Source organism: Prunus persica, chromosome G7 (genome assembly GCF_000346465.2).
Source record: "Prunus persica cultivar Lovell chromosome G7, Prunus_persica_NCBIv2, whole genome shotgun sequence".
Lineage (NCBI taxonomy): Eukaryota > Viridiplantae > Streptophyta > Magnoliopsida > Rosales > Rosaceae > Prunus > Prunus persica.
In genome coordinates, this window is record NC_034015.1 from 1,375,836 (window position 1) to 1,395,549 (window position 19,714).

A 19,714-nucleotide genomic window follows, 5' to 3' on the forward strand; every position below is an offset into this window, starting at 1 on the left:
CGACTGCTTCTCCTACTTTGTCTTCTGCAGGCTACCCTTACCGAAGGTCCTCACCTTCACCCCTGTTGAAGACTATCCCCTTCTCTCTAAGTTGACCCTCTCCGAAAAAGGGCTTAAACAAATGTTTTCTGAAAATTATTCATATTCAAACTTAGCAGACTACTAGTCAATGTAATTGCTTTGTTTTTGTAATTGAAAGCTAACTTGTGTGTGTAAACTTTTTTTTCTTCTGGATAAATTACTTTATAAGACTAAAATGACAGGCCTTACTATATATATATATATATGTACCATTGGAGGTGTACTTTGTAACATTTCTTTTCATTTCATTCCTCTTTATTTTAATTTTGACGTACTGTCATGTAGATACATACCGAAAGGTTTTGTTCAACTGAAAAGATTGATGTAGGGAATTTATTCTCATGGTGTAAGGAACTGAGTCATGAATGGAAAATGTGATCCAAGTCTGTTCCTTGTGATCTTTGTTTACAACTTTGGCCTATTATTGGGGACTTTAATTATCTTGGGTTGGCTTTAAAATGAGATTTAGAGGGAGAAAACTACTTGACTACAAGAGTTGGTGATGACTGATGTAAGTTGTAAGTTGTAACTAAGTTCAAGCATAATTAGTTTCTAGTAAAGGATTTTTCTCTGCTCATAATTGAATGTTCCTAAGTTTTAATTGTAGTTTCTGGTTGTGTGTGCGCGTCTGTTGGGACCTTTGTCTGGCATTGGTTTAAAAATTTAATGTCACTGTCTGAATCATTCATTTGTGTCTCCTAATATTGTTTTGTTGTAAAATCTGTTTTGAATTTGATGAGAAGTTGCTCTAGCATCTGGTTGATGGCTTTATAAAAGCTGTATTTAGCATTATGTATCAATTGGGTATGGTTCTAGTTATGGCAAAAGTATTTAGATATTTTTGTTTGTGGCTTGTGAATAGAATCAAATATATACTTGCTTTGCCTTGTCTACAATCATTGACTCTGCTACAAAGATATTCTTACAACCACTAAGGACTATATCAGCATCTGTGTAAAGCTCTTGAGGTTGGGAGCAACTTAGCTACATGATTAAATAGCAACTTATGCCGAATAATGCCCTTGTATTTCAGGAAAGTGGCATGGATTCAATATAAAGTGGTAGTAGCACTCAAAAAAGGCTTGCATGGAGCAGAGACGTCATCGTTTTCGTCTGAAACCTTAGAATTCAGATTGCAGACGCTGTAATTGCTATTTGCACTCAATTGACTGCCAAATCCAAGGTCAACTTCTTTTTCAATTTCTGTTAAATCATATGTAACATACAATTCTTTGCGAATTCCATTTTTTAGGTTAATTATTTGATTGATACAACTAGGTAGTAAAACTTTTTACCTTTTTTTTTTCTTTTGCTATTTTCATATGTAATTAATTAGATGTTATGGAGGTACAATAGAACATGATTTGTGTAGGTTAGGCGGGCTATTTGGTGTTGCTAACTTATCTTTCTTCTGGAAAAAGCTGACTGCTTTTGGTAAAAGTGCCGAGACTGGTTGAAAACTTTAGGCAAGGTTATTTAATTCATAATTTTAGGCCTTTAATTGTTGATTATTGTAGTTTTGGTCTATTCTAAATCCTGTTCAAAAGTTTTCATCCGACTGTTTAAAATTTTCTCTTTTGTACTATTAGGGCTTCTTAATTTGAAGTTGATATGGATGCAATTAATGTTATGCTTGAAGGGAAGAGACTTCTCTCAGTATGCTATAGATGCAGCATAGCTTTTAAAAACTTTTGGGTTTGAGAAGTCAACTAGTTTTTCAGTGGATGTGATATGTTGTAATGGATGTCAGGGCTGCTTTGCAACCATTTTGCTTTTGGCTATGAGTTTTATTTATTTAGTTATTAATTTCTTCTATACTTTAAGTTAAAGATGGAGATAAATAATCATGTGCGGGAAATGAGGTAGGGAGAAGGGAGGAGGGAGGGAAGAGGAAAGAGAGCAGGAGGATGGGGAAATGGAGAATGTATGAAAAACTTGAAAAAAAAATTGGAAATTGTTTTATGTTTTAGTTTTCATTTTATGTACCATTCCATCACTAGTTTTCATTTTATTATCTATTATTTTATGTGAATTTCAAATGCATGGATTTGAAATAAATGGATTTGAAATCCAAATGCTTCCATCCAACCGGGCCCTAACTTATGGTAGGTGTCATGTTAACGTATATACTTGTTATCCATCTCAAAGATTATACGACTTCCCTCTCTCTCCCCCAATTTTCTGTATATGCTCTGTACTCTCCCATGGCGTCGAGATACATAAGGGAGTTTTTGGCTTTGGAGGCATTTAAAAACGCAGGGAGAGACGTAAGCGACATCCTTCCACGACTAGTAAAGTTCCTCTACTGCCTCCAAGTCACCAAGACACACCTGTTCACCGTCACTCTGGTAATTTCTAATCACGCCACTCTCTCATTCTTAGACAATTTCTCTTGTTTTTTTGTTTTTTTTATTTTTTTTTTTATTTTTTTGGGATTTAAATTCAATGAGTTGAGGTAAAAATATTACCAGAGGGAATTGAAATGGGTTGTGATTCTGTGTATGCAGTCCTACAGTCCCAACATGCTCCTAACCCTTGGCCTGCCCGGTAATTTGTGCTTGGCTGAATGCATCTCAACCCAGTTCAACAAACTGGGTGTTGGGGACATTGTACTCGTACAGTCCCCTGAGGTTCCTTGGAAGTTCATGACCAAGCGCTTGATAGCCATGGAAGGCCAGTCTGTTACATATGTTGTCGACCCTAAGAACAGTGACAAGTCTGAGACTATTGTGGTATGTTAATGTTCCACTTCAAGCTTGTAGTGTTGGTTTTGTTTTGGGCTCTGGGTTTTTGGGTTTGAAAGTTTGCGTTTTTGATGTTTTGGGATTTAGGAGATTATACTGTTGTTGTTGTTGGTGGTGCTACTAGGTTCCTAAAGGGCATGTTTGGATAGAGGGAGACAACATCTTATTGAGCATGCGCACTGTTAGTTCCTTGTATGTAATTACAGAATCTTGTTGTAGTAGGGAATTAGAAGCTTGTTTGTAGAATGATATTTTTCTATCAAGAAAAGTGGTTCAGAAAAGGCATGAATGAAGACTCGTTTCTCTTTCTGCTTTATTTCCCTTACTGGTCCTTAGTACCTATCACTTTCATGTTCATAGACTTGTTTTCTTGTTGAATCTGCAATCAGTTATTTTCGACATAAACAGTTGATGTGAAGTTTTGCAAGATAGTGATAGCAAAGAGCAGAGAGAATAGACCTTTCCAGTTAAGGACGCGACATTATTGATAGTTCACAGACATCTTGAACCACATTTGAGTTATTGCCATTCAATTTTCCTTTCTAGAGAAAAAAATCTCTTGCAAAATCTTAGTCAATTTTTGGTTTGAAATTCTATGAACAAGATCCTAGATTTCTATGGTCCAATCTGTAAATCCACCGACAATTCATATTTTGGTAATTCTCCTTTGATGTGAAGATTTGCTATTTACAAGATTGGCTTTCGATGGAAGTGGTCTATGAGGTTAAGTAACCAACTCTTGGATTGGAGTCATGGAAAATGAAGTCATATTTTCCGGAGAAAAGATATGATATTTTTGCAATACTGAGAAGTCAAGCGATATTCTAATTCATTTGGACAGGTGGTACCCAAATTTTAAAATAAAAATAAAAATCATAGCATTAATGTGGGGAATGAATCTCTTCAGCAGTTTGAAAGGACTTTTGTGCCTTCAAACTAAGAAGAAGGAGACAAATTTTAACTTTTAGACACACTGGTGTGAGCCAAAGATTCTCTAATGCAAAAGTTAGTTGTGAGCAATGAGTAAAGTAGGGTTTTTTAGTTTCAAGGAATAGATACCTTCTCCTCGAGGCGGAGGTTGGTTTATATAAGATTATATCCTGGCTGATTTTTTGATGCGAGTCCACATTTTGAAATCAAATTGGGTGTCCGTTAGGTGGCACATCAAGTCAATTAGTTGTTTGCGATTTGGGTTGATTTACCTAAGGTGTGTTTCCTAAGGACAAGAATTCTACAGTGAGGGTCTCATATATGGCTCTTAGAGTGGGCAATAATAAGATAAAAGTCCAACATAGGATTTATTTGTTTATGAAAGATTTCAAAAACCAAGCTCTTTATTTGTGAGAGCTTCAAACATAGGATGTTGGGCAAGCCAAGTCTTCATCCAATCTCCAAGTTCATCAACATCTATAATTGCTGGGGGAACAGAAAAATGTAGTTCCAAATCCTAAAATTTTGAAGATAAACCAAACTGCCTTTATTAATAAATTCATCTGCAAGAGACTTGGTTACATTGCATCCGACATCCTATGTTCAATTTTATTTTATTTTTTGTATAAAAATAGAAATAAATCTTATCTTAGGGTAGGCAACCATCGGAAGTGAGATGGAGCCAAAGAGAGGAAAGCATTTGGGTTTGGATTTATGTGTGGGTTATTCAGAAATAGGTATGTAATTGCTTGCAAACCGGTTGTAATATAAAGATATATCACTAAAGTTATATGACCGAAAGGCTACTATCCGCCCCTCATTTTAGCTGCTTGCTACAGTTGGAGATTATAAAATAGTACGGATGTACTACGTCAGTGTATGATACTTCCATTCAAATTTTAACACATGTCCATTTTTGAAAAGAAATTAATTACTTTATTACAGCTGGACTTACTTAAATTTTATCTTTTAAAATAAAATTAGAAGAGTCTTAAAAAAGGCGTAAGCCTTGAAGTAGTGAGGCGTAAGCCTTTTGGACATTAATTTAATTTAATAAAAAATATAGATAAATAATACAATATAGATAAATAATACAATATGGGCTCGTTTGGTACGTCGGACTGTACTGATTAATTTTCGTCGGATAGTATTAATTTGTTCCGGAGAGTACTGACTATTTATCCATAATATTATAAGGCGTTTGGTGCTGTTCCGGATAAATAGCCTGACTAAGTTATACTGTGTTTGGTGATGTTCTGGATAACATCATATCAGACTATTTTTAAAATAAAAAAAATTTCTTTGATAATTTTAATGGAAATTGAGATTCAAATTACACGAATTTTTTTTGGTAAGATTCATATGACAAGATTTGTTTTTCAATTATTTTTGCCAATATTTTTTTTCTTCATATACCCAATTATCATAATTGTAGTATCTCATAAAAATTCCAACATACTCGCATACGTTAATAAAAACAGTACCAAATAATGTATAATTCAAAGTGATCACATACTAAGGTGATAAGAGCAAAAGGGAAAGTTGTTCATAAACCAAACTACATCAAAGAGTGAATCACAGCTCTCTCGCCCCAAGTAAGAGAAGAACAAATGCTTTTCTCATAGCACCATCCAATGTCAAGAATGTTCTCTCATCACTTGCTTTCTCCAAAATTAGCCGTAGTGCCTTAATTTGGTCATTAATAGACAAGTCCATCTTTGCCAATTCAGCAGCAATGTCAGGTCTTGGTTCTGATCCTTTCACCAAACTATTAGTTATAGTTTTCAATTGGTCAATAGACTCAGAAATCATCTCACCAAATGCTTTAGCCATTTCCTTTTGAATATCAGTATCTACATTTCGTTTGCGGTGTCGACTGCTTGAGCTAGCTGAGTTTTGTTGATTTGATATTGGCAAAGAGGCACAATGATCTGGTTCAACCTCAACTTCCTCATCATCATCATTGACATCAATGTTGGTTTTTATAAAGAGAGCCTCCTCTTACTTTTTTTTTTTTTTTTTGGTGTGGGTTGAAATCTGATCTCATTAAAGAAACCCAGAAAAAATAGATTACAAAGCAAGTCACAAAAACCGGGTAGAGACACCTAGACCTCAAAACCAAGGCTAGAACCAAGCTTCTCACCCAGACCAGTTCAAAACTAAACAAAAACAAAATACATAAGATAACATAAAACAAGGAATTCGGACAGCACCACCCATAACCAATCAACAATGTCCCAAACGCAAGACCAAACCCACTATAGAAGAAATCGTAACCAAAGGAAAATGGTGATGACTCAGTTGATGTTGCTGCTACTGTTGTGAAGTTTGTGTATTCATTTAAATGGTTTAATTTGCTTCGGTAATAGGATTGTGCAATTCATTCATTAAGCCCATGTCCAATGTTTCTCATTTGTAAAATAGGTCCTTTTACGATTTAGCTTTCATTCATGTAAGTAAGCATAACCTAATTTCAAAAACGAAAAATACATAACCTAATTCCACAAAAATTTAATAAAAAAATTGAAATATATAAAGAATAGAGAAGAAGCAAGAAGAAGCATATTGGAGAGAGTACGAGAGAGAGAGAGAGAGAGAGTGAGAGATGGATACCTGAAGAAGAGTGAAGAAAATAACCTTTGGAGAAGATAGCAGAGAAAAACCCTAGGGAGAAGAAGAAGAAAAGAGCGTTTGATTTTTTTTCGTAGAACGCATGCTTAGCCGTATAATTAAGCGTGTATTATCTAAACCGGACTGTGTGGATTGTATTAGTTAGTCAGGTAAGGAGAGTATTAAAAGCCCAACCCGTATAAAATAGTCGGGTAATTAAATAATACAAGTTGACACCAAACACCTGACATAGCCTATTTACTCCTATCCAGAGTCTAATACGGTGTACCAAACGAGCCCTATATATATATGAATCTAGTACAAAGAGAATTGCATAGCGAAAAAGAGAGAGGCTTCAACTTGTGAAGAGAATTAAAATTAATACAGATTATCGTATTAGGGATATACATATAGGTCCATTAATGTATTTATTTAGAAGGAAAAAAGGCAAGTATGGCATTAGGGATAAACATATAGGTCAGGCCAAAAAAAAAAAAAAAAGTGTTAGTTATAGGTCTGTATGCTAAATATATTATTTTATTATTTTAAAAAAAAACTAAAAAATGATTTGGATGCTGATCAAACGCACGTTCCTCTTAAAAGGGGTGCTTTAAAATCAAAACGAGGCGTTCAACTTAGTTTTGGACTATGTAACGACGCCGTTCCATTGGGAAAAAAAAACTAAAAAAGATACGCGCAGTTGTCTTCTTCCTCGCGCAGATGAGCTTCGCCGACCCACAAAGCGGCGCTTCACAACGCCTCCCTACTCCTTGCCGTCGACGCGCACGCTAAGCGTGCAGACGGCTAAACAAGCAGACACCTAAGGCGCTTTGCTACCGCCTCGCTCCGACGCGCGCCTACGCATGCCTTTGAAAACATTGGTTCAAAATAGGATTCTAAGGTGAATTGTCCGCTGAGCATCCGATTTTGAAGAGGAAGAGCAAGGAGAGGGGTGGCACAGGTTGGGAGTTATGGGTGTTTGGGTTGGGGACGAAGGGTTGTTGGAAAATTCTCTCTTTTTTTCTTTTTTATTTTTCTAATTTTATTTTATTGGAAAATTCTCTCTTTTTTTCTTTTTTATTTTTCTAATTTTATTTTAAAAGATAAAATTTAAGTAAGTCCAGCTGTAATACGCTGACGTACTATTCTATAATTTCTCATTGAGTTGGAGCGAGGATTGATTTGCTGAGAGAAATATGGGACGTGCAACAAGTGTACTTGCAATGCTGCATGGCCATCCAAACGTGGCAGCTCCATCAAGAAACACATCTCACCGCTTCTTTCTTCACCCTATTAAGCCAAAGGTTTTCTCTGCAAATCACACTACTTCTGCAACCTCATCTGAACGTTGCAACCAACTCAACAATGGCAAACAGATTGAAACATCTTTCCTCCATTGCCAACGACGTCGTACAAAGCTGTGCTTTGTAAGTGATCGCTCTCTCTCTCTCTCTCTCTCTCTTTTTTAGAAAACTACATGGAAGGCAGATGAAACGGCTAAATAAAAGTGTGTATATGTTTGTTAAATCCTCCTATAGATGTTGTTCTCCAAATTGTTGGATATATACAAATATAAAACTGGTTGTGTGTGTATATATATATATATATATATTTGTTAAATGATTATGTTATGTGGCAGAAAATTGAAAACTCCTGTGGAGAAACTGGTGGAGGAATTTGAGACAACATGGAAGGCAGATGAAACGGCGCCGGTTGGTCATAATATTACTGCTACTAATAACAACAACAATAGTTACGGGAGGAAATTTGTAGAATTCTGCAGTGCCAAGGTTCTGCAGACCAGCGACATTTGCAAAACCATCGAGGAAAAGATTGCGGATGGGTCTTTTAGCCGCTTCACTTTCGACATGATGCTCGCTTGGGAGATGCCCGCTTCAGCGGACGAAGAATCTTTCACGGTGATTGATTGATTAACTTTTTCCATTTTTATTGAACAGAAAAAATAGTGATCAACTTTGCATATGATCATTGTGAATAGTAGTAATTCTAACTCTGGTTTGGATGCCTCTATGAGTTTTATAGAGTAATGTTTGTACATATGTTATATGTTACATTGCAAAGTCTAGTGGATCAAAATTATCAAAGACCAAATAAGTTCATAATGCAATTTCGACAAATTCGATCTGTTTTACTAAGAATAAAATCATATGAGATTTTAGGTGTAAGTCCTAAATCCAAGAAGCTGTTCTTAGGAGGGTAGATATATTTTACTTTTGTTTTTTGCATCATTTACAGGGTACATTTGGGAGGAGGAGTGATTTCGTATATTTCGACGTAGTTATTATTATATAGTGAAACTTCTTGATTGAACTATTATTATACATTGACACATTCATATTTTTATGGGAAGAAAACAGAAGATATGCATTTCTAATATTTAATTGCAAATTAGTTATTTCAAATATTCCTAATTACCTCCACCTCTGCTAGTTTCTTCTAACTATTCCCCTAGCCTTACCCTAAATCCTCTTAACCTTAGCCCGACCCTAAATGATGATTATGTCACTGTTTCTAATTGCTGTACCTATTCAGCTTTGTAACACATGGTATCAATTTTTTTTTCCTACCAGACTTCTTATTATTGGGATTTAATTTATTTTTTGGTTTCGTCTCCAGTATTTCTATTGTTGTTGCAACACATGTCATATCTTTGGGGTTTTCAGGAGTGTGTGGCAAAGGAGAAAGAAGAGAAAAAAGTACCTGCAAAATTTTCTACAGAACACGATGAGATCTCTCTGTTCTATTCCGACCTCATGCCACTTCTTGTAAGCTATATCAGTTCTTAAAATTTAATTTGCAAGCATTGATTTTTCGAGAACAAAGCATACGTGGAATTATGGATTGAACCAAGTTTTGGTATGAAGTAATGGCAGTTGCTTGAACAGTAGTCTTCTCTTCCTCCTTGTAGTTGTAAGTATGTTTGTATTTTCTTATTCATGCTTTATGTACTGTCTGGCAGGTTGATAATGAGCAAGATGTTGGAGAAGATGCATTTGTGTGGTTGGGATCGCTGGTTCCACTAGTTGCAGATGTTGTTAATGGGAGATTTACCTTTGAAACTTTAACAGCACCTACAGGAAACCGGCTCCATTTTCCTGCCTATGACAAATTTTTAAAGGAAATTGACAGGTGATGCATCTAACCCTATATTGCAATTTTATGATGTATTTCTAAATAAGCATCTACACAAATAATATTGCTGGAGACACTCTTTAATACACTCTATGGCAAACATGCATTGTAAAAGACTAGCAGCTACGCATTTTAGACTAAAGAAGACAATAACACTCATTTCACATGTCCAAACTTAATCTATAGTCTTTGACCAATACTTGAATTTGAACCTTATCATATGCAAGATTGATTACTGGAACTATCACATCAGTCGGATCTGCATTAGTTTTTAACCGTAGTTTTCCAGTCATACCCATTTATGGAGATCCTCGAGGTTAGGAAGCCAAACATTGTGTAGTCTGATTAAGAATACATCAACCTGCTTGCAGACTAATTAGTTATCCGCTGAGCCAAATACATTTAAAGGGGGTAACAGATGACAAATGGTAGTGTAACTCATGAAAGTATGCTTACATTTAAAGTTTTGAAAAGATTGTTCAAACTTTTTCCTTTTGTGCACTGTTTTGATTTTTGTAGATGTATAAAACATTTGCAAAAACATGCAAAGCCCAAGGGTGCGGAGCTTGCAGATGACGAATTCATTTTACACGTGGAGGGAACTGCTAGCACACAGAGAGTAGTGCGCCACATTGGAGGAACAAGTTGGCCTGGTTTGTTTAAAAGGACAACTTTGTTCATCACAAACTTATAATTTTTTTCCCCAGAATTAAATAATTGCTTCGATCTGGCCAACCATGAATTGGTGTTTTTATTTCAGGTAGGCTTACACTAACAAATTACGCACTCTACTTTGAGGCTTCTGGAGTTATAACATATGAAGATGCCCTTAAAATAGACCTTTCAAAGGACATGGAGCAAAGTGTGAAACCAGCTGCAACAGGGCCATGGGGTGCCCCACTTTTTGACAAGGCTATAGTTTATGAGTCTCCTGATTTGTAAGGACATATTACTCTGCATCGAATTTTTAGATACTAGTATTTGACACTGAAAAACTAAAACCTTCGCTAGAGTGCCATGTGGCATTGTAGAGCAAATAACTTGATTGAAAAATGGATTGCTGCAAACTTCATAGTGCATGTTTTGACTCAACTTGTTTCACTAAATGCTGAAGGGTTTCTAGCCCTCCTTGTGGCAATTGTATGGATGTGACATCTACCTAACAGAAAGACAACAATGCAAAGTTTGTTAAAATCTTGATATTGTTGTTTTGAATTACTTGTCTCACCAATTTTCTAGATCAGAGGGGATAGTTCTGGAGTTTCCTGAGGTAACAAGCTCTACAAGACGTGACCACTGGCTTGCACTCACAAAGGAGATTATGTTGATGCACCGTTTCCTTGCAAAGTATGAAATAAAATGTCCAATACAAGCATGGGAGATGCATGCAAGGACAATACTGTCAATAACAAGGCTTCATGCAGCAAGAGAAATGCTAAGAATATCACCCCCTACACCGACAAGATTCTTAATTTTTTCCTTGTTTGATGAGTTACCAAAGGGAGACTATGTTCTGGAAGAGCTTGCTGAGAGTCTAAAGAAGGTCAATAGCGGGCACCCATGCAGTGCTAGTTCCATTCTAAGGACTATGAACATGTCAGAGTCAATCATCTCACGTTTAGACGTAACAGAAGCTGGCAAGGAAAGTATAAGTCCAACTGTTCAAGATGAAGACAGTTTCCAACTAGAAACTGCAATTAATCAATCAAGAGAGGAAGAAAAGGAAATTGCTATTGCCAAAGCTACCACAAAGGAACTGAAAGAGGAGGGAATCAGTGAAAGCACTACTATCTTTTTGGTAAGCATCTTACCCCCATCGATGTCAACTTTAGGAGAACTTCCATTTAATCACTCAGCTCAACTAGGTTTTAATCACACCATGTGGAATCCGGTACTTGAATCCTCTTCTTCTATTGCCACTATGCGGTGAGGCTCTGCACTATTTTTAACCATGTTCTTCCATTTGTTCATGGCTGTCCTTTTTTCCTGTTTCTTTTCTTCATACAATGACTAATCTATGTTGTGGAGCTACTTTCTCCAGGAATAATTACTTTGAAATCCTTACTCGGTATATCTTTGAAGTAATTTTGAAATTATTCTATTTGACTAATATTATATACGCTTACAAATGTCATTAAGTGTGCATTCCTCTTCCTAAAGCACAGATTTGTATAAATGATATACAGTAGCAAATTATAAAAAGGCCTCTCTTCCCTCTTCCCTTCCCCCAAACTTTACCCATATGGATCTTTTTATGTCCTTCATTATCTTACCCTATATGACCATTGTGGTGCACTAGTATGGATGTGGTTTTTTTAGATTGTCTCCTCACTAGGTGCACATTCGCATGCATCCCTCATTACTGTGCTGTTTTTTCATGTAGGAGTTACTAAGGCCCCTTAGAAATTCTGTGCCTTGGTTTGAAGAAGTCCTCACATGGGAAAGACCGTCAACCACCCTTGTTGTGATTGCTGCTGCTTTAATAGTGACTTACCAGTAAGTGTTTTCTCTAACTGAAGTGCTACTTATGCTAAGTTGTGATGAGATTTATTTAACAATAACTTATTACTAATATTTAGGGAATGGGTTGGCAAAGCAATAGCAGCTTTCTTGTTGTGGCTGGTTGCAAAGATGTTTAGAGCTAGACTACAAAGGCTTGATACAAAATGCAATGAGATTGTAGTGTGCACTGCATCAGACCAGAGTACAATGGAAAGCATAGTTTCTGCTCAACATGGAATGCAAACTGTGCACGAAATGGTGCAAACAGCAAATGTTTCATTAATGAAGTTGTGGTCCATATTTATTTCGAAGGCTCGCAAGGTATTTACAGTGCCAAGCTATACATTTACTTCTACAACTTACTGTGATTTCCAGTTCTAACTATAGGGATATCAGAAAAGGAAAAGGAAATTAAGAAATGTGAGCGAACGAGAAATTCTCTTAAAAGTATTAGAAATGCAAGCATAACATTGGCACCGAGATGAGTGGACAGCATGCCGCAGTAGTTTAAATATGAATTTGATGGGTACTTGGCAATTCAATTAATGGTTCAAATGTCAATGCTCATGTTATTGTCACTTTTTTCATGCTTATTTGAAGTTCTTGTCTGCGCATCATATCTGCCAGTTCTGCCAGTAATTTACTGTTGAAAAATTGTTGATTACTTATTTCAGTTTCATTCAACTGAAGTAATTATTGATTGTTATTGCAGCATGCAGATATGGCAATGATGGCGATGAGTGCGGTAGCAATATTTTTAGCAGTGGTTCCAATGAAGTTAGTTATAATGGCAGGAATATTGTGTTGCTTCACTATGACATTGGCATCGAGGTTAGGGATGAGCAAGGGGGAGAACCAAAGCAGCAGACGACTAAAAGAATGGTGGGATTCAATTCCAGTTATCCCTGTTCGTGTTGTCGATACTAAATAGACTTCGTCGTGCATCAGGTTTGGCACAGTGTCTCCCTGGAAAATGCATAGAGAAGGGTAGGTTGCATGTGTCCATTTGTAAATCATTATCAAGACCTTACTCCTTGGCAGAACACCAAAAACAAGCTACATGTTGGTTTTGTCACACTCTATTTGGCATGATAATAATGGAGTTATTGTATAAGCAGCTTCTCTTCCGTCATTCATTCAGTTACTGATTCAAAGAATTCATTCAGTTACTACATACATCAAATATGATGTAACTGCAACTGCCACCACCACACCACCACTAATGTATAGATTGATAAAGCGATCAAGCCAAACAAGAAACTTCACAAATTCCGTCATTGACGTGGTAAGATTACTACATGTGATGGAGAACATAAGGGCATTTTTAACAAAATTAAACTTAAAAACCACACGACTGGCTTTTGACACGTAGGATAAACAAGTAGCAGTAGCACCATTTGTGATTTTAAACAGCCTATTTATTAACAAACGAGTTGTACCCCTGTTCATACAACAGGAGGTGTCAGCTTAAAGATGATCTGTATGTATTACAACAGCAACTGGTGTACATGGTTTTTTTTTTTTTTTTTTTTTTTTTTTGCTGTTATAATTTTGAGATTCACAATGGACACGCCTCTTGAAAACTGAGTTAGAATCAAAGATGAGACCAAGTTTAGCGCATGAGGATAACCAAATAGTTACAAGGATCTGTCATGTCCAAAGTTCTGCCTATTCTAATTTCTATCTAGCTCATAAGAGTTCCATGCTGTCCATCCCAAATTGCTTACTTTCTTGCCTTTTCCAGGTCCGGAAGATCTGTTAAACAATCCAAAACCAGGTGTTAAAGAACATTGAGAGAGAGACAGCGAGACAGAGAGACACAGAGAGATGGAGATGCGGAAAAGGCATGTAGCATGCGTAACCAAAGCAGCACTTTTAACACCCAACACAGTTCATATGATTTTCTCTAATTTTTTCAAGAACAGACCGAAATTGCAATGTCCTAAAATGCAGCGCATGCATTTCTTCTATTAAAAGAGAAATGGACCGACTGAAAGTTGAAAATAATGGAGACAAAAGTGATTGTAGGCTTTAGAGAGTGAGAGAGAGAGAGAGAGAGTGTGTGTGTGTGTGTGTGCTATGCATAGAAAAGCAGCAATGTTAATAGCCCACACAGCCTACATAATTCACTATGTTTTGTTTAAAAACACACTCAATTAGAAATGTCTAAAAATGCAAATGCACATTTCATCTTTAGAAGGATGATAAACAAAATTTGAACTCAACAATAAGAAGAGATGCCAAATGTACTAAAAGTCCACGAATTTTGGTTTGAAATATATCAACGTGACAGTTTATGTGGCATGCAATGCATATCGCACTACTCAAACCACTAGTAAACTTGGCAAACACAGGATGCTGCCACTGGCTGGCTGTCTATGCTGCCACATTATCTAGTGGAAGAAGTTTTGCAAATTCTTCAAAAGGCTAACCAGCACATATGACCAGAATAATTTTAAAATTCAGGAAAACGCAACCAATGCACATCTTTCTATAAAGAAACTATGATTAACATCTCCATGGGTCAAATGGAAATATAGACTTACAAAGCATTCCATCATCATCACTGCTTCCACCATCTTGACCGACATACTGCAAAAGTAAAAATCCATTTTACCTGATTAGATGAACTTAATTCAATACTCTATGATATAGGGTGTCAAATTTACCGCAGCATTGTCATCATCAGAGGCCAAATCAGCTGCAAAAGGCCACACAAAAGTTCAGTCAGATCCAGAAAAGTTTCTCTCAAGAACCAAAGTAAATTCCCGGCACATGATTCTAAAGATTATCAATTTAAAGGCAACAATAATACAGCCCAAACGGCATCCCAAGGCCAACCATGGGATTTCAAGTGAACAATAACAGCATCTTATAGATAGTCATACCCACTGGTATCTATAGCATGACAAGACCAGTGCTGTCATATCATCCTTACTAATGGTGGCCTGCTGCTACAGTTCCAGCATGGATGTCCCATAGTGAAACCAAAACTAATTCCAAATTTCTCAGATGATATAAATTCTTTTCTGTGAATAAATGCCGAAGCTCTAAAATAATTGCATCTCCAGAGAGATTGCCTCAAAACTACCTGAGGTAGTTAGAAGCTAGGCATGGATATAAGAGTGATGGACATTTTTGCTACCACATATGACAGAAGATGGGTGCCAGTTTTTTATTAAGCATGTCAAAGTTTTTCGGATGAGATACTACATGCCGGTTCAAAATGTGGTTTCTGAACTCATATCAACCTTATAGTAAACAACAAATACACATAAAGAAAATCAGTCTTATTTATCTAATTAATGTTAAGTAGCTAAAAATAAAACAATCTAGATGGCATTTAAGTTTTCTATTTGAAAACTAAGATGGGCTAGAGCTGTTAACCAGTAAACAAGTTATTCGGTTCCTCTCTCTCTCTCTCTCTCTCTCTCTCTCTCTCTCTCTCTCACACACACACACACACACACATATTATAAGATGCACCTTAAAAATAACATCATAAGTAACATTCATGACAATTCTGCACAACCTCAAACAATCTGATAATAATATTTTCCCCTGAATCATCTTAAAGGACTTCATCACGCCTAAAATGAATCCATCCAATCCTTAAGCACCAGATCCCCAATTTGGATAGCATATCATCCCCAAATGTTCGGGCACCATAACTTAGATGCTAATTTGGAACAGAGGGCAAAAAGTAGAAGTCAGATGCAAGGTTTTTGGATGAGGATCAAATTTGGGGCTTCTTAGCTGGTTACAGTCTGAAAATAGGAGGTACAAGGTTGCTGTTTTGTGCCATACATACATGCAGAAATATTAATAGCCGACACAATTTATATAATTTACTGTGGTATGTTTAAGAACACATTCAATTACAAATGTCTTTAAAAAGCATATAAACATTTCTATCTTTTAGAAGGAAAACAAAACAAACTCAAACTCAAACGTAAGAAGCAATGCAAAATGTACTAAAAGTTTACAAATCCCTTGTGAACTTCACATTTTGATGGTAACCTAAGGATGTTGTTTCTAATTCTTACATCATTTTTGGTATATATTTTTTCACTTTGATTCTTTGAGTGTTGGTGGGGTTTGTGGACTATGATATTTAGATTCATTAAAACAACACAAACTGCCTAAAGTTTCCTAATTACTTTTACAAAGCCTTACTTATACAGATCTTAATCCTAATATAATAAATTTGGAAAAAGGATTTCCGCAGAACTTTAGGAACCCAAATTAAACAGACAACAACAAAAAAACAGACCTTTAACTAAACTAATCCTCAAACTAAAATTAGAAATCTAAATATTACCTAATTTTCCCTGTCACATCTTTAAAAGACATAAATACCCCTGAGTGAAAATACTAATATAACCCCTATCTATAGAAAATCTTAATAAGGACCCCTCCCACGATATCCCATTACAATGTGTAATCTACCAAAAAACCCATTAGCTAACTTTGCGTTAGTTTTGGAAGTCTTATGTCAACACCCAGATAACAGACATTAGCCCACCTAGGCATGTATCTAGCCATTCACATCGGGGTGGGCAGAGCCATTTAGGTGGGGAAGTTTGGTGATGGGTGTGGGTTAGAGCTATGCTATTATTTAGGAATTTTTTTCTGATTTGGGGTGGGCTGGAGAGGTTAAAGCAGTGACTGGCATGATAATGCAGGGGAAACTGCAACTTGTGGACTTGGGATTTATTGAAGACAAGATACAGCTGACAGCAAATAAACTGACTTTTACAAGGAGTATGATTTTGACCCAAATGAGAGAAAAACAAAAGGAACGATGTGTAAACATAGCTGAAAGAAGATCAAAATCTATTGAATAGAACAGCTATGTAGTTACTCTCCAAAAAGTAAAAATGAGGGTTGATCTCATAAATGGTTTAGCATTTCATCTCTTTTAACCCCAAAAGATGCATTTCCCAACCAGATTGTATTCAAGGAACCTAGAATTGTTTAACAAAATTGCTGAACTGCCACCTAAATTGACTCTCTTCCCGGCATCTCCTCTCCTCTCTAGGAAATATAAACGAACACAAGGTCACTGATCACACCTCTACATCCTTACATGCTTCTATTGAAATATAAAAGAACACAAGGTCACTGATCACACCTCTACATCCTTACATGCTTCTAGGAAATATAAAAGAACACAAGGTCACTGATCACACCTCTACATCCTTACAGCACAAAGTATGGTGAGAAGTTGTAGATACTCGATTGACTCTACAAATATGAAAAAGACACGTAGCTTGTGAATCTTTGCTTTCTCTTTTTCCAACTACTTGGAACTTCGGTTGTTCTCTGCTATTTTTTAATCTTCGAATAACGATAATTATGAGTGAATCCCTGTGGCCTATTTGCTAAAAATAGAAGCCTATGAAAGTAAAGGTGAACAAGAACTATATTAAAGTTCATTTCTGTTTCACTCTTCACCCTGTAAGTCGCAAACTGGTTGCTAAAATTCATAACTACACAACCCAACAAATAAACATACCCAATTACAGAGGATATCAGAAATTTGCTCGCAACAAAAAAGACAGTGATAACTAAAAATAAAACCAAGGTAACAAATAAATTTTAAAAAGCAGCTAAAATGAAATATACAAATACATTAGTTCCAAATGCAACAGCAAAAATAACCCACTTCATGAAATGTCAAAAAAAGAACTCACAAGTAGTGTCTTCCTCGTCCTCATCACACCATTTGTTCCAATCAACCTTAATGTAAGGTGCAGGCTTCTCTTCAGTCTTGAGCAGCCGTTTCCACCAACCATTCTGATCTTTCTGGATTGAGCAGAGGATGTTCCTCAACCCAGCTTTAGTTTTACAACCATCAGGCGTTATTGGTCCGTAAAGGTCCAAAGTGAAGTGAAAGGGCTCGCCTTGGACTCCAATGGCGGAGAAGCTGAAGGAGCCCTGAGGCTCACACTTGATGTTGATGTCTTTGGCGTCAGGTAACGCCACCGTTAGGTACACCTTATCGGAGCGCTGGGCCCACAGAACCTCCGGGTGCCGACTGTTCACACCACAAAACACAACAAAAAAACAAAATCAAATAAATCTGTCTATAGTTAGAGAGAGAGAGAGAGAGAGAGAGAGAGAGAGAGAGAGAGAGAGAGAGAGAGAAAAGGAACCTCATTTTGGAGCGTGGCTGAGGAAAGGCAGAAATCGAGTGTACTCCGTACTGTAAAACCCAGTATAAGGCAATAAGGAATTTTCCAAATGGAAACTTTGAAACAACCCTCAACCCTAAAAGAATGTTCAAACTCGAATCAAGTACGGCCAACGGGTCAAATTTGGTCAAGAGTCTCATTTATGGAACAAAACTTGACCACGGATTGTGGGGTTTAGCTTAGAACAACTCCACCCATTGCCCCTTGCTATGGCAAAGGGGAGTCAGGGTAGTCACTATTTACATGAATAGTGGTTATCCTTTTAAATAGTATTGTGTGTTTCCACGTTGCCATGACAAAGGGCAATTACTATTCATTTTTTTTTGTTTTTTTACAAATTTGTTTACCTAAACAATTAATTTGGATAATATTTTCGGATAAAATTTTTGGGTTCATACGTGTCAATATTAATTATAAAATTCATATCTCAATCGGATAAAATTTTGGTATTTATAAAAATAAAATAAAATTCAGTATTTTTTGGTTTTTTATTTCAATTTTTTATTGCACAAAAATTAGCTGCCGTTGGATTGGAGAAAAAAATCTGATCGGAGAGCCCAGAGTGCGACACGTGGACCTTAGCGACACTGTAGCATGTGAGCGCTGTAGCGGCACTATAGCGCTGACGTCAGCACCAAAATGAGGGCTGGAGCTCGGTCTAGCCCAGGTTGCTAGATCCCACCTTGAGCCTGAGCTTGGGCTCCTCACTGGAAACGAATTTTGGCATTTTTTCCCCCCAGCCTGAGGCTCTGTCATGCCGCTGGAGTTGCTCTTAGACCCGACAATATTGTATACGATCTATGAATATAACACGAATTTACACGAAAATTTTAGTATTTGAGTCTGAATTATTGGGTTGTGCGGGTAGTGTCGGGTCGATTCGCAAATACCCGTTAAGCCATTAAGAGCGGGTTAACAGTAGGAGTATTTTTGTAAATTTATATCTTTCTTTTTTTTTCTTTCTTTTTTCTTTTTTTTCTCATTCTCTTTCTTCTCTTTCGTCTCGTCCTTCCCATTCCCCAAACTCTCTCTCTCTCTCTCTCTGCCACCCTCTCTTTCCTCCATTAACTCATAGATACGATACAACAACATGGTTAAATTAAAACAAGATACACAACATTAATTTGGTGGTCCTTCCAAAGTTGGATATGGGTCCCTTGCATGCTTTCCACCCCTCTATTATCTACATTGTCAGATAATAATTGTGGTAGCATGGTGATAGCTGGATATGGGTCCCCTTATTTATGGCCTTCCATCCTATGTCATTTACATTTGTCAGATAATAATAATGGTAGATGAATATGGGTCCCATTCGTTATGGCTTCAGATAAAAAATCTTATCTCTTCATACATCTTACAATAACCATTGAATCCAATTACCTCATATGAACCTTGTAAGGATTGTAATTGTTGCTTTGTTTGGCTCTTTTCTTTTTTGGAACAAAACCATTGTAATCTCCTTAGATATTTGAGATAGTCTCTAGGTTAGATTAAAGT

General features: G+C 36.6%; 3 protein-coding genes across 4 annotated transcripts; 2 read left to right on the forward strand and 1 right to left on the reverse strand.

Annotated features, from left to right (window-relative positions):
- On the forward strand, positions 1,188–3,101 carry LOC18770704. Of its 2 annotated transcripts, XM_020569071.1 has the most exons (3): positions 1,188–1,264; positions 2,230–2,429; positions 2,589–3,101. In XM_020569071.1, exons 2-3 carry the CDS (start codon positions 2,286–2,288, stop codon positions 2,820–2,822), a joined length of 378 nt encoding a protein of 125 aa, XP_020424660.1. In that variant the 5' UTR covers positions 1,188–1,264; positions 2,230–2,285; the 3' UTR covers positions 2,823–3,101. The 2 variants fall into 2 exon arrangements, with proteins under 2 accessions (XP_020424660.1, XP_020424659.1); XM_020569070.1 differs by lacking the exon at positions 1,188–1,264 and having other exon boundaries at positions 2,121–2,429.
- Positions 7,504–13,297, forward strand: LOC18769694. The gene is made up of 10 exons (XM_007203610.2): positions 7,504–7,792; positions 8,005–8,284; positions 9,050–9,151; positions 9,346–9,515; positions 10,038–10,171; positions 10,279–10,456; positions 10,758–11,316; positions 11,902–12,014; positions 12,098–12,341; positions 12,733–13,297. The coding sequence occupies exons 1-10, from the start codon at positions 7,596–7,598 to the stop codon at positions 12,949–12,951; spliced, it is 2,196 nt and encodes a 731-aa protein (XP_007203672.2). The 5' UTR covers positions 7,504–7,595; the 3' UTR covers positions 12,952–13,297.
- Positions 13,438–18,407, reverse strand: LOC18769419 (uncharacterized protein At3g03773). Its single transcript, XM_020569128.1, has 5 exons — positions 18,179–18,407; positions 17,717–18,060; positions 14,690–14,721; positions 14,567–14,612; positions 13,438–13,775 (listed from the first exon to the last, which is right to left on the reverse strand). The coding sequence occupies exons 1-5, from the start codon at positions 18,355–18,357 to the stop codon at positions 13,744–13,746; spliced, it is 633 nt and encodes a 210-aa protein (XP_020424717.1). The 5' UTR covers positions 18,358–18,407; the 3' UTR covers positions 13,438–13,743.

What these genes read in the sequence shown, in the direction of transcription:
- LOC18770704 (XM_020569070.1), top strand. Translation starts at nt 2,184, where the DNA reads ATGGTAGGTGTCATGTTAACGTATATACTTGTTATCCATCTCAAAGAT. An exon ending in ACCTGTTCACCGTCACTCTG is followed by an intron (nt 2,430 to 2,588) that starts GTAATTTCTAAT and finishes CTGTGTATGCAG; the next exon opens with TCCTACAGTCCCAACATGCT.
- LOC18769694 (XM_007203610.2), top strand. Translation starts at nt 7,596, where the DNA reads ATGGCCATCCAAACGTGGCAGCTCCATCAAGAAACACATCTCACCGCT. An exon ending in TTTTTAAAGGAAATTGACAG is followed by an intron (nt 9,516 to 10,037) that starts GTGATGCATCTA and finishes TGATTTTTGTAG; the next exon opens with ATGTATAAAACATTTGCAAA. An exon ending in GCTTTAATAGTGACTTACCA is followed by an intron (nt 12,015 to 12,097) that starts GTAAGTGTTTTC and finishes ACTAATATTTAG; the next exon opens with GGAATGGGTTGGCAAAGCAA.
- LOC18769419 (XM_020569128.1), bottom strand. Translation starts at nt 18,357, where the DNA reads ATGAGACTCTTGACCAAATTTGACCCGTTGGCCGTACTTGATTCGAGT. An exon ending in CAGCCACGCTCCAAAATGAG is followed by an intron (nt 18,061 to 18,178) that starts GTTCCTTTTCTC and finishes TGGTGTGAACAG; the next exon opens with TCGGCACCCGGAGGTTCTGT. An exon ending in GGACGAGGAAGACACTACTT is followed by an intron (nt 14,722 to 17,716) that starts GTGAGTTCTTTT and finishes GGCCTTTTGCAG; the next exon opens with CTGATTTGGCCTCTGATGAT.